General features: G+C 32.3%; 1 protein-coding gene across 1 annotated transcript in view; it reads right to left on the bottom strand.

Moving 5' to 3' along the window:
• The window catches only part of LOC118193409 (prostaglandin E synthase 3-like), a 35,713-nt gene extending 24,299 nt beyond the window's left edge, over nucleotides 1-11,414 (bottom strand). The window contains exons 1-3 of the mRNA XM_035364489.2: nucleotides 11,248-11,414; nucleotides 5,224-5,340; nucleotides 2,875-2,944 (exon numbers count right to left, since the gene is read on the bottom strand). Coding sequence (XP_035220380.1) covers nucleotides 2,875-2,944; nucleotides 5,224-5,340; nucleotides 11,248-11,261 — 201 coding nt within the window. The 5' untranslated portion in view covers nucleotides 11,262-11,414. The remainder of the gene's footprint in view (nucleotides 1-2,874; nucleotides 2,945-5,223; nucleotides 5,341-11,247) is intronic.
• Nucleotides 11,415-15,454: the final 4,040 nt, after the last annotated feature.

Here is a 15,454-nt window from a genome sequence, read left to right as displayed (position 1 = left end):
TTTATCTCAAAACCTTTCTGAAAGTATAATAATAATAATAATAATAATAAAAAAAAACTCTTTAAATGAGTTTCTAATAGTTTTCCCAACCCTTTGAAAGGCCGCTTTTAAGATTTAAATGCTTCCTTCTAGTTCTTCCCACTTAAAAAATTCCGCAATACCTCCCCCCACCTAGTTACTCAAAATTGTTCTGTAAAGCTAAAAATATGCTCTATTAATAAAAAATACAATTCTTCAACAAAATTGGGCATTTCAATGTGTATGGATGTACCTTAATGTACATGTGGTCTTGATCAAGCTTGGCACTGGTCTTAGGGAATAACGAAACTCAATATTGAGGTAGATTTTTATTTCTAGAAATGCTGGTCATTTTCAGAGGTGCTTTTTTATAGGAAATGATTGCCAAGAACAGATTCCCATACATTTAGCAATTAATTTGCTCTTAGATTGCAATACATTAAACATAATTGAGGAGAATGATTTATTCAAAAGTTTATATATTTTTCACTTGATAAATTTCAAATGAAATGATCTAACTTTTTTCATCAATAAATAACTTTTTACAATAGACACAAGCCTAATTTTCAGAACACATCTTATAGATAAGCAACCTTTTGTCAACTGAGGATAAATTTTTTAATTCATAAAAAAACTACAGTTAAAACATACTGGTGAGCACCTTTTTCTTTTTAAGTATGGTGAGCACTTTTTCTTCTTTGCTTTCCAGCTCAAGTACACACAGCTTATTGCAATGTATGCATCCTAATCTTTGCACTTCCACAGATGATGCATTTTTTGCTATCTCAAGAATTAAATATTCAACAATATCTTAATTTCTAAGAATAGCTTTTTCTGATATCGAACACAGCTAACGCATGCAATTATCCCAGCAGTGACATGACGGAAATTTCAAACCTGAAGCCCAAATGCAATATAATTACACATCATCACTACAAATGTATTGTTAATGTAAATATTTTAATCCTTTTCATTTTTGATCTTCTCTATTTTAGTATTTTGTATTATTTTTATTTCTTTTAGAATTAATTTTATGGCATGTTTTATGTTTAATACAATTTGTAACCAAATGCCTTGTTCATTAGTGTTTATTTGTACATACGAGGGCCATCCAGGAAGTAGATTACGTTTCCATCTGTGTCCGCTAGGGGCAGGGCTAGCGCGGCCATCTTGGGGTCAGAGCGTTGCGCAGCTCAGTCTGCATCTAGCCGTGCTAGTGAGAGGTTCGTGCTGTGCTCCGTTCAGATACTGTGACGGTTTGAAATGTCTGCGTTAATTGAAAATCCCGCGAGCTGCGCTCAGTAATAAGGTTTCTGACTGCAAAAAACTGTAAACCGATAGAAATCTATCGGCAGCTTCGTGAAGTGTATGGGGACAACATTATCACTGAAGGTGGAGTGCGTCAGTGGGTCATAAAATTTCAAAATGGCCGAACCAATGTTCACGACGAAGATCGAAGTGGGAGACCCAGCATAGTGACCGCCGAACTTCTCGAAAAAGTCGATGCTAAAGTCCGTGAAAATCGAAATTTCACAATAACGGAACTTTCTTTGAGTTTTCCACAAATTTCGCGAAGTTTGTTGCACGAAATCATCAGCGAAAAGCTTGGTTACCACAAGTTTTGTGTAAGATGGATTCCAAAAATCTTGACAGAGGACCACAAAAATCAGCGAATGGCTGCAGCGGTGAACTTTTTGGACGCTTACCATAAGGATGGTGACTCTTTACTCGATCGCATCGTTACTGGTGACGAAACATGGGTGAAACATGTGAACTGTGAAACGAAATTGCAATCAATGCAGTGGGAGCACACAAGTTCTCCCCAAAAACCCAAGAAATGCATGCAAACAATGTCGGCAAGGAAGATGATGGCGACTGTTTTTTGGGACAGAAAAGGTGTAATTTTGGTGGACTTCCTGGAAAGAGGCACTACAATAAACTCTCAAAGGTATTGCCAAACTCTCCAAAAACTCAGAAGAGCAATTCAAAACAAGCGCAGAGGAATGTTGAGCTCTAAGATCTTGTTCATTCACGACAACGCCCGGCCCCACACGGCAAATGTCACTCGTAAAGTTCTTGAATCTTTTAAGTGGGAGTTGTTTCCTCATCCGCCGTACAGTCCCGACCTGGCACCGAGCGACTTCCACCTATTCCCAGCAATGAAGAAGTGGCTGGCTATGCCGCGTTTTGATGACGACGCACAGCTGCAAGAAGAGGTAACGAAGTGGTTGAAGGCGCAGGCGGCCGAATTTTTCGACGAAGGAATTTCCAAGCTCGTACATCGCTACGATAAATGCCTTAATTTGTATGGTGACTATGTAGAAAAGTAGTATTTGAGTGTGGCTTTCATCTGTATATAATAAAATTTGTTTCCTATACTTTATTTTTTTATTCCAAAACGTAATCTACTTTCTGGATAGCCCTCGTAGAATACATTTTTAAAATTCTGAATGCAACAGCTTTGGAATTGTAAAAACAGCTCAATTACAACTTGAGATATAAGCAATTTCATTCCCAAGGGGCCTTGGTGACTTTCTGAAAGATTCACGAAAACTGATTTTCGAAGTCCTGACCGATTTTTCCAGAGCCCATGCTGTGGGGCATAAATATGGGTCAGAAAGCTGCTAAGGAAAGATTGCTAAATATCCCTGATGGTCTAATTTTGAAAAATAATGTCTTACTTCCATAGATTAAATTACATTAAGAAAGAAGAATTTCGTTAAGAAAAAAACAAACAGCCTTTTAATTAATTTACTAAAATTCAATGCAAGGAGTAAATTCAGTTAGGGTTTATTAACATTTTCTAAACAAATTAAAGAAAGACTTCATAAAGAGATTATAATTATTAAAACTTACTTCAGGTTTTATTTCTTTAAAGAACTCAAGTGTGACCTCATGTTCCTTCTTATCTGTACCTCCTTTACCTCTGTAAAATTTTGATGATATATATAATGCAATTTTTCATATAAAACACAAATTCAATTAATTTTTTCACTAAAATGTGTTTACAAGTAGCATCATCATGTAACTAACAGTATTTCTCTATTTCACTTTTAGTATTTAAATAAAATGCATAAATTTAGACACAAAGACCCCCTTAACTGTCAGGATATTAAAAATTAATTTATAATAAATAAAAATCCACTATTCAAACAATGATGAATAACAATATGTCTTTTAATATATCCCAACCACATGTATATTTGGACTTTCATTAAAACAACTGTAACATCAGAGAGCATCTTGATTTCAACTCTTTAGCATGCTTTTAATTTACCTTATCTGCAAATCTTGAAACATGAAACTGAAAAAACTCAAATTAACAAATTTATTTATTCAAATAACAATTTGATTTCAAAATCCTTTTTTTGAATTAGAAATGTGGTTATAATAAATGACTAAATATTTTATTCATTGCTTCAAAAGAAATTTAAAGAATTTTTTTAAATGGCAAATCTTAATTGGTGATCTTTAAGAACTAGCAAAAAATGCTTGTTTCACCATTTTTATGGCTTATTAAGTACTACCCTGTTCAAAAATGAAATAAAAGAATTTTACAACAGACATTTTACAAGAGAGGAAAAAAAATATACAGGGCTGATATTTTTCACCTTTATAGTTGGCAGATACTGTTTAATCAATAACTTGGGGAGGAGGACAGAAAGTATCCCTCATATCCGTGCATCAAAAATGGATTTTATATAATGTACGATTCATACAAAATTACAATTCCTAAACTATTAATAGTACTTTCTGATAATCCACATTCATGAAAAGTTGATTAACTCATTTTGCAGCTTAGTGAATTCACGAAAAATACATGCTTACAATTCATAGGTATTGTACTGTTTATTAATACAGTCAAAAGTCGTTAATCCGGACTCGTCCAGATTATAGATCATCAGTTTAAATCTCGTAAGATGGCATGCAGAAATTATAAAATTAAAAAACGAAACCGTAATTTATGAAATAAAGAACAATTATGATCTAAAGAGTATCAAAATTTACAAAAAAAAAAAAAAAAAAAAAAAAAAAAAAAAAAAAAGCTTAATATTTATTTGTTTACTTTATTAAACATTTCTTTCTATCTAAGTTGTTTAAGTTGCTTCGTTTTTTACGTGATAATACATTATCTTTAATTCTATAAACAAACATAATTTCTTGTTCAGTTACAAAGTTCTGCTGTTCAAGTCCTATAATTGCTGTGTCTACCGATTAATTTGTCAATCGAAATTTTTTCGTTTTCAATAACCTCTGTTACTTTCTTCGCTATCGGAAGCGAATTATAATGATGAGAAATTTGATTTAAATCATATCAAAGATGGAGTACATTGAGATGAAATACTACATTTAGTAAGGAAAATAAAATAAAATAAAAACATCTGCTCTGAAGATAAGGATAGTGCTGACAGATCAACTTCCAATTCAGTGTGCGCCACTGCGTTAAAGATAAACAACCGTTAAAGTTTAGATAAACAAAGGATATGCCTTTATCCGTATTTTTTGCAGCAATTCCACTTTTTGTTTAATGAACTTTCAAACATACTTTCGCTTTGTAGATCCTTTAAATATTAATAAATATATATCAGAAATTCTATTTGACATAATCGAAAGTTCAAGCTTACTTTTATAAAATTGCTCTAAAAGTCCGCAAAAAATAATAAGCCGGATCCAATTCGAAGATTAAGGAACAACACAATCTGCAACATTAACTGAAATAGATAATTAGATAATTTTAGCTTAGCTTATACTGTCCGTTATACATTAAACGCATACTCGTAAATGTATTTTGCGCACGCGCACAAGCATATTCGCAGCCGTAAAGGTCTTACGCGCATGCGTCAATACAACGCATGCGCAGAAAGTTTGTAGCTTTGAGGTCCGGATTATAGATCATTCCGGATTATGGGTGTCCAAATTAACGACTTTTGACTGTATATGCTGTTATATAGTGAAGAGAGATATTTTTGAACCATGGTAGGAACATTAGGATTATTAGCCGAGTTAGTTTTTAACTAGAAGCATAGTGATGCTTCTATAACTGGTTTAAAAGCATAGTTAATTCACTAATAATAAATAAAAATTTATCACATTGGTCGTACATTTCTATTAGAAGTATGAAACAGTCATTATAGAATATAATTCATAATTATATTTACAAGTACTAAAACAGATATAAAATTTAATATATGCTAAAAATATTACTTGAAATATATTCTGTCTTTTTCCACTTTTATTGTGGGGTTCCTACAGTCTTCCAACTGAACTTTAACATAAAGTAAGTTTTTTCGCTGAGCCCACAAAACTGGAGGAGGCAAGAGTCTGGGGGAAGAATACGTCATAATAATTAAAAACATTATGAGAATTACACAAGATCCAGTTTTTTCATTATTAAATTATATATCAAAATATATTTTATAGAAATAATCCAAATACCCACACTTTATGATAATCTATTACGCTGTATATACTTTCCAAAAATCTACAGAACTCAAATAAATATGATAGTTATCTATGTGTTCCACATCTTACACATTTATTTAAAGATGCTGTTAACATTTTATTTAAAGGTACTTCTATTGATAATAAAAATTATTATATAAGGTAGATTCATTAACATGCTAATGATAATGCAAAGGTCTTGCTCACTTGCCAGTAATATTAAGACTGATACAGAACTTTTATGAAAATCAGCATTTTGATATAGGTGCATCACAGAAGTATGCAAATATGTTCTAGTTTGTTACTTTGACTAATAGAATAAAAATCTTACTAGTAGAGTAGTGTCATGGCATGAATATCTTCACACCTATTTACAAAGGTTTCTTGCTTGGCAAAGAATGGCTGACTTGCATAAAGGTATCAACACCTTTATAAAAAGACACTGTTACAAAAAATAATATTTTTGACTTGTCCAACAAGTTCCTGCAGATCGAATAATTAAGACAGCACTTACTTCTGACAAAGTTTTTTTTTCTTTCATGTACACTACTTGCATTGTCATTTCTACAGGGGTTGGACAAAAATACGGAAACACCGGAAAAGAACATATTGCTGTAATTAATATGGTGTAGGAAAACCACTGGCATTTAAAACAGCTTGCAATCTTCTTAGAATGGAGAAATAGAGCTCTTGTACAGTTTGTAGGGAATCCTATACCTTTTTCATGTAAACAATGTCAAGTTTAATTAACAATAGCGGCAGTGGATGTCACTCATGCAGATTTCTCTCGAAAATAGCCCACAAAGGCTCAACAATATTGATATCAGGTGACCATAGTATATGTGAAAGTTCACCCTTGTGCTCAGAAAAAGTCCTGGATAATGCGAGCTGAGTGAACAAGAGCTCTATCATTTGGAACATGGTATCACAGCTAAACTTGCATATAAACCCATTTTCTTGACAACTCTATTCCTACTCACCAAGGGGCAGAAAGTGTGCCAATTACAACAACCATGCAAGCAATGCAGAAGAATCTACTTCTTTATGTAGTTTTTTCTTTACATGGTGCATTTACAAAAGCTTTTCTTATTTTAACTATAATTTATCGTTTTACTTTTTCTTTGATCTTATATATTAATTGATATTTCAGTTTATTATTATATTTTACCATTTCATTGTAACATTTAGTATTATTTTTTATTAGTCATTTTGATCTTATTCTACTTATTACTATATTATTTATATATTGTTCTTTAAGTGCGATTCATTATACTTCATTTTATTCATATTTTGCTATTATGTACATATTTATTTTATTGTATTTTTCATACATTATTCTAACTGTAATTTTATATTAAAAATTTATTTAAAGTAATTTATATTTTCTAGACTAAAATATTAGTTTTCTTGAGGGAGGGGGGTAACATGGAACCCCTAAAATATCAAAACCATTATAGCTAATTCTAGCCATTTGCCGCAAGAAATTTTGTTTCATTTTTAAAGGAGGCTGAACTGATTCAGAACAGTATACTATGTCCAAATTGCAACTGTTCAATGGTTCTGAAAAATGACCACAAACTCTTAGACAGCATAACATGGTACTGAGGGGGGGGGGAGACAAATAATAGCAGTGTTGCTGTGCTTCAAAGGCTATAAAGTATCACCATGGTTTTCAAAAAACAAATGCAACATAGCTGAAATTTGTGTTGACTTATGATGTACTCGAAAAAAACTGCTACAACAAAGATAACGAGAGTATAGTTTCAGATTAAAAACAACTTCCTGCAGCCAATGTTAAAGAGACAATTCTGGAATACATCAAAATGAACAGCCAGATGATTGGTGGACCTGATAAAATGGTTGAAATTGATAAAAGCAAATTAGAAAAGAGAAAATATCATTGGGGTCAGTGGGTATTTGGAGGAGTGGAATGCGACAGTGGAGACCTTTTCATGGCTGTGCACGATTGTACAGCTCAAACACTTATCAGTGTTATTATTATTATTATTATAAGGGCATAGCCCCGAACCTCCTAGCCGGTCGTATGATAAAAAAAATGGGACTGGCCAGAAAAAACCAAATACATACTTGCCAACCTATGACACTCAAAAACCAGGAGATTTTTTTTAAGAAATAAGGAAATTTTTCACAATGTTAAAAAGACTTTTTAAATAATAAAAATATAATTTTTAATAATGAATTAACTTTAAATAGTTACTAATTCTTAAATGCAAGCAACACAAAAATATTTTACACATAAAAAACATTTATATTTTTTTGCATCGTTTAAGGGGGAAAAAAAGACACTTTAATCAGTTTTCATACAAATGTAATGTTTTGCTTTTATTAAGAAAGAAACTTCATAATTATGTTCATAGCAATTGCCACTTAGGGCTGCTTTCGCTAGTAAAAGTTTTTCTAATGTGTCATCGCTAATATTAGATCTAAATTAGTCCTCGTTTTCGCAACACCGAAAATCCTCTCACACTCTGCATTACTATGGGAAACTGTCAAGAGAGTGAACATAATTCTAGATAGTTCACTATATTTTAAAATTTCATCATCACCTTTCAGTTTTCCAATTAAACTCCACTGGGTGCCAATCCTAGCTGATTTTATAACTTCATCGAAGTTTTCTAATTATAAACTGCAAAATTGCAACTGCAATATTATCAGTGGGAACATCAATATTATCATCTTTTAGGACTAAATGAGGTAACACAGGAAATCTGTTTAAAAAGAACCTTATATCAGAAAAAGATGCATTTGCTAAAGCAGAAACGTCAGCAACTATAGCATGTAAAATCCCTTCATTGTTGACTGGAAATTTATGTAGTATGTAATTGCATAATTAAGACACAATAACATGCCGAACAAATACTAATTCAGAAGTCAAACAACAAAAATCAGTGTTATATTTTCAAATTTAGTTTTGATGGTTTTACCGAACCACCATCGTCAGCTGCAAAAGCGCGGTGAATCCTATCTCGTTCATCAAGATAGGATATTATCCGGAAGCAGTTCTGCAGAGAACCCGGTAAATGTAAACATCGCCAACATTGGCGATAATAGTTCAAACCTGGTAACCCAGCAGATTTATCCTATTCACTTGTTCGAAGTTTGCAACCATTCCTCTTGCGTTCATTTTGTTGAATTATCACGGTCGTTGTTCGCATTTGCAGATTTGTATTACTCTTCTCTTATTTATTATTATTTTTTCTGAAGATAGATGCCAGTTATCGGTTCGGGATGAAAGGAAGAAAATACGGTGGGAGGGCTAATTTGTAACACGGCTGTTTACGTTGTGTTTTTAATTATTAACAGCTCTAAGAACCACAAGGTTTCCAACCTCTAAAATAATTTGTTTCCGTAGGCCGCTAAAATGTGCATTTTAAATAATTAAGTAATGCTTTTATTTTTATTATTGGTTATTGTCATCTAAAATTATGAGAATAAATCAATTTTTATGGTGTAAAATTTTAACAAGGTAATATATTGTTAATGCGTTTCTAACAATAACCTTTCAGAGGATGGCAGGTGTGACACAAATAGATTGTTAAATTGAAATAAAAAATATTATTGATTATATAAGATGACAGAATAGTTTGATGCATTATCATAGTCATAGGTGTAAGGAAAATATTGTTTTCTGCGTTAAATGGAATTTAAGACAACTTTTTTCGTTTATCACGTTTAACCGGTTTATTTCAGTATATTAATACTAATTTATATTTTTTAAATGAATTTTTATTTCCGTTATAAATGCTTATATATTGTCTTATGCTAAATATATTCTTTTCTCTGCCAACTTGAATTTAATACAAATTTACTTTCGTATATCATGTTTAACTGGTTAGTTTTACATCTACATGCTTATTAATTGTAAATTTTTGCTACCATATGCTTAATATATTGTTTTGTCTGCTAACTTGAATTCACATGCACTAAAAATCACGTTTACAAAATATATCGTTTACGGCTCGGCTCATCGTCGCTGAACCGCGAGCTTGGCGAGTAAAAATGCAACAGCACCAACGGGTTCTCTGCGGATGAAAACCCTATTATCCTATCTTGTTCATTTCATAATAATAATTGTATTATATAAATACATCACTGTCCTTTAAATTAGTTCCCGTAGTCTGCAATACACTTCTGACAATGTTCATATAAGTTCCTTTGAGACTGTGTTAAGTCCCTTGGTAACAGCAGCTTGAATGTCTGCAGATTCTTGAAAATCGGTATCCCTTTAGTGCCAATTTCAGTTGTGGAAAGAGGAAAACATTTGCTGGCGCAAGATCAGCACAAATTACTGAAAATAAGTTGTGAAATTGACACTAAAGGGACACCAATTTTCAAACATCTCAGACATTCAAGCTGCTGTTACCAAGGGACGTAACACAGTCTCAAAAAAGGACTTGCATGAACATTGTCAGAAGTGTATTGCAGACTGCGGGAACTACTTTGAAGGACAATGATGTATTTATATAATACAATTATTATTATGACATCAGCCTCCTTACTTTTTGGTCTCACCTTGTAATATGGGCTATGCAAAATACTGCTACTCAACCACTATGATGCACTAAAAGAAACCTCTTTGGACCATGGTTAAAAGTATACACCCACCTCAATCATAAAATTTTTTAATGTTCATATCACTCTCAAAGATACATTCTTCTTAGTAATACTGTTCAATCACAATTTCAAATGATCCTGTGCAGATGTTAGGGCTGAAATACCGACAGAATAAGCTTTTGTCTAAACAAAAGGCTTCAGATGTTTGAAATTCTACTACTGCTATTATGTCGATGACCATTTTCAGTGCATTCAAAGTTAATTTTATGCTTGGATCTTATAAATCTAGCATGCACTTTTTTTAGGTTCAGAATGATAAGACTAAAAGATATTGTAGCAGAAATTAAAATTCAGTTTCTTCTAAATAAGCTTTAAAACTACTTAAGTTTGACAAGAATTGCTATAATTAGACATAAAAAGGAAAAACTTTTCTAAAACATGAATTACTGGTATAACTGTAAAAATAATAAAATGCTCAAAGCTTTAATTCTATTTGTCATGAAACCTTGACAGGATTTATCATTTAAACGACCGCACAATATAATAAAATAAATTCTAATATGATTTAGAAGCTTTTTAACCAATAATGTTTTATATACAACAAAAATATTTTTAATCAGGAAGCGACACAATCCACTGAAAATTATTTAGTACGATAACGATGCTGCATAGCTACTAGTCACTTTCATGTAACTACTATTCTGTTTTTTAACAGAAAAGTATTCTTTCCTTTTTTAACGCTTAAAAGATCGAAATTATCTTCTTTTTCATATCAGTATTTTTGCACAGACTTCCTGCTTTTCCCTCTCAAGAAAAAGTTACTTCCTCATCGTAAGAAACAATCCAACAATCTAGAAACCTGGTTTTAAAAATAAAACATTTCAGTCAGCTTAAGAAACGAAAAAAAACCTTTTGAACTGAATGAATTCATTCGTACCCCGAGAAGTATTTTCAGAAAATGAGATAACAGGGAAATTACCTACATAATCACATTACGTTTCTGCTAACAATTTTCAGGAATTATGGTTGATCAATTCATTTTAAATATAAGTTCAGAGGCGCATAATATACATCAAATTACATTTTAACATGAAGGTATGATTAATATTTTTTAGTAAATAACATTTCTTTGTTGAGCACGCCATGCATTGTGTAGCCTACGACAATAGAACGAACCCTAAAGGCATATCAAAAACCTATGATATAACTTACCTTTCGTCACCCATTTTAAACGCTTAGAGTAGTATATAATATTAAGTTTAATGTATAAAATACGGTTTTTCGACAGAAGTCTTCACTTTTTCTTCAAAGTGATGGAAATTCTCGTTCGATTTCACAGTGAGAAACCGCTAGAATGACATGCGCATAAGAAAAGAATTCAAAGTTGCCATTCTACAGAAGACAAAGACAAGATCTTTATTTCCTCTTCTTCGTTGCGATCGTAATAAAAAAACTGTTCTTTTCAATTATGCATTCCCTACATATCATTTTTTCGAAAACAATGAATCGAGATATTCGTTTACTCAATTTAATGTTATGTTATTGATTTTATTTACCAGTTTGATAACATAATAAGCTCTAAAGTAATATTGCAAACTAAGAGTTTTTCTTAGCAAGGTCGTTCTTAACGAAAGGGTGTCCCCAATTACGATCTCAACGCCAGTCAACTTAAAAGAACTTGTGAGAGAATAGAAGAGGAGAAATAAAGAATGTAGAAACTAGAAGGAAATTAAAAAGATGAAAAACATTTGATTAAGGTGGTTTATAACCCCTTTGACTTCCGAAAGTTAGTAATTGTACCTAAGAAGCTGAATTACCTTATTATTGTCTTTCACTACTAGATAAATCCACAGCAGCAGTGATTAGAAAACTCTCAGCAGCCGCCAATCCATAAAACACGCATTATGCGCTTTTCGAACGTGATATTCCTGTACAAAAAGTTAAACAATAACTAAACTGTAGGACGGCTAATTTCATAACTGAGCAATGTACTTAGCCGAAGTCAAATGAAATAGCTAGCAAGGGCGAGTTCCCGTATGACTCTGCCTTCTGTAAAAATTTAAAAAAGGTGAATCAGAGGCCGATGATAATTAAATAGAGGCTTTATTAAAAGATGGAATTTCACGCACATGGCACAGCCAACGACTTCATATAACAGGTAGAGGGCTCACCCACAGAGAATTCGTCTGCTAGGGTGTCTCCAACATATACCACGTGACTAATGCTCTTGGTGCTCTTGGGGAGTGATAGCTTAGGCTGTTCATCGCCAGTTTGGCCCGCTTTTGATATGACAGGTAGTGCTTTTTATTTCCGTCTGCTAGCAGTCAGCAGACAACGGCCTCGAATTAGGTTGTTCGATTTTTTACAATTATATTTAGATATAACTTAACCCCTTTTTTCCTGAATATTTTATCTATATTTTTAATAATCGCTTTAAATTATTTGCACCATTGGTTAAGATGTTTAGCTTAAATAATTTTAGGACGAAAATCTAAAATAAATAATAAAAAATTGAGATGGAAACTTTAATTTTGAATAACGTTAAAAAATTAATTGCACTACTGTTATAATATTTGAGAAGGTAAAAAAAATCTCGTTTAATTTTAATGCATTGCATCCTAAAGAGAAAAAGAAAATCACATTGTATTATATGTATTTATGCCATTGATTGCCTCTCTTTTCTTGAGATTATATTACTGGAACAAAATAGTGCACTCTCTTTTCTTGAGATTATATTACTGGGACAAAATAATGCAATCTTAATTACTGATTTCCACACTCATGTGTATGTCATGGCGGGGATCATAACATCTTATTAACTATGACAAATATTTTATATTGAATATGTATCAAACGGTAACAAACTTCAAATCAGTATTTATTATTAGGAACAAAACGATATTACAGTTAAAAATTCTCTCACGCTCCTTTTTTTTAAATACTATTTAAAATATAGTAAGTTTTTCACATCACATTTTTTCAATTATAATAAATTTCTAACAGCATCGTAGATGAGACAGAATTATAATCCAGATTATTTTTATTTTAATTGATTTTATAGAAAATAATGATAAAGCATTGAGCTTTATAAAAGTAATCTGATTTTTAAAATAATGCTGTTTAACTGTTTATGTTCAATGTTGCATGAATCAAGATCTTCAGCTCTTTTTTTTTTAGTAAACATATCGCACAATCTTTTCTCAATAATTTAATGCTAATAATAGCATTTTTCTTTTTTATCGCAGGCAGTAATTGTTTATGAAATCAAAACGCGTACGACTTGGCGAAAAAAGGTTAACGCCAATTGGCGCAGCTTTCTATTTCAACGGAATACACGGAAAAAACATATAAAACTCAATTATTTGTAAAGGGTGATTCCAGTAAATAGTGTCACAGTATTTAATACATTTTGATGCTAATAATACATGCTGAAAATGTCATATACAGCGGGAATTTTCTTATACAATATGGCTGAAACTTTCCAACCAATTCAACAGAGATAGTAAAATGACAAAAATACTGAAAATAAAATAATAAATCATGCAGTTTTAACTTACCTATGAAAGGTTACAAGTCCTCCTTTCATGATACTTTCTTTACATCCGTAGGCGGTGCCGCGAATAACCATTTTTACTTAAATTTTATGTGACCAAGCAGAGCAGCAGTCTTTCGTTCCATAGAAAGCAATGTAAAGTATTTCCGGACTCTCGGAATTCGCGCAGCAGTCACGTGACACTAATGTTGGAACCGGTTGAAGGTTGCAATACGCTCTCTACCAGTATACTATCTCGTTGGGCACAGCACGTTTCTACATATCACACCATGACCAAGAACTACTACAACTGTTCCCAGATCAACCTAAGTAAAAGTATAAAACAGTTACGGTTAAAATACATGACATTAAAACAAGAACGGGGAGTACGTGTGATTATTCTCAACACCCTCCCTTAATCACATATTATTTTACATTTATCTCTTAAATAACATAATCTTGGTTTAGGCAAGCATTTTGTAAACAAATCAGCTAACTGATTTTCACTAGAAACATATAGAAGATTTATATCACACAATTTTACAATATCCCTAATGTACTTTAATTTAATGTTCAAATGTTTTAGTCTAGCACAATTACTTTCATTCAATATTCCTTTAATTACAGACTGATTATCCTCATAAACTGAAACTTTAATATTGTCGACTCCTAAAATTTCTTTAGATACATTATAAAATACAGTTAGGTCTTGAATAGCTTTTGCTAAAGCCAAAATTTCTGCCTCAGTAGAGGACAGAGCAATAGATGTTTGCTTTTTAACAGACCAAGTTACAGGGCAATCATTAAAAAAAATAATGTACCCTGAAATATATTTTCTATCATTTGTATCTGACCCCCAATCAGCATCAACATAAACATTTATCATAATATCAACACTATTAGATTTACAAAATAATAATTTCAGTTCAGATGTCCCTTTTAAATATCGAAGAATTTGCTTCAGACCAGCCCAAGCACTGTTAGTGGGTTGTTCTTGTATCTGACTCAGACAGTTCACAGAAAACAGAATATCAGGACGAGTTGTCATAGACAGATACAGCAAAGCACCTACAAGTTCACGATAAGGGCCATGAAATCTTTCACCATTCACAAAATTTGATGAAGTTGACTTTGGCACTAAAGGAGTATCAGATGGCTTACAATCTAACATTCTAAATCTATTTAACAATTTTTCAACATAAGACTTTTGGCCTAAAGTAAGTTTGTTCTGTGAATATTCAAAACCTATTCCTAGAAATTCATTTGCAACTTCAGCCTTGGACATCTCAAATTCATTTCTAAGTAGTTCAATCACAATTTTTACCTCTGAATCATTAGAACTAGCAATTAGCAAGTCATCCACATACAGCACAATAAATATTTCACTCTGTTTAGTTCTTCTTACAAAAGTACATGCTTCACAGTTAAGTTGTTGGAAGTTTAACAGAATTATAAAATCAGTAAATCTCTTGAACCACTGCCTCGGTGCTCTCTTAAGTCCCTAAAGAGTCTTAAGAAGCTTGCACACACGACCACTGTTGTCACTGTAGCCCATTGGTTGTTCCATGTAAACTGTTTCTTGGAGATTACCATTCAGAAATGCAGTCTTTACATCTAATGCATAGATTTAAAGATTCTTTTGAACAATGATAGCCAGCACAAGTCGAAGTGATGATATACAGTCGGTCACAAAAGTATTCGAACACCGGTACCCTATCAGAAAATGACAAGATGGCGTTTTTTTTCCCTCTTTCTCTCTGTGTGTCGTGTTATTCCATCCTAGGTTTTCTTCCCCCCCATCTTGGAAAAAACTGGAAAAAAATTGGTTACGATCTCTTTTTGAATGGGGAGATGCCATTTTGAGAAAAAGCTGACGACCCTATCTTG

Source organism: Stegodyphus dumicola, chromosome 2 (genome assembly GCF_044657685.1).
Source record: "Stegodyphus dumicola isolate Sdum_Otavi_A_Nest chromosome 2, ASM4465768v1".
Taxonomy (NCBI): Eukaryota; Metazoa; Arthropoda; class Arachnida; order Araneae; family Eresidae; genus Stegodyphus; species Stegodyphus dumicola.
Note: the sequence above shows the minus strand (reverse complement) of the source record. Positions and strands in the feature narration are given on the sequence as shown.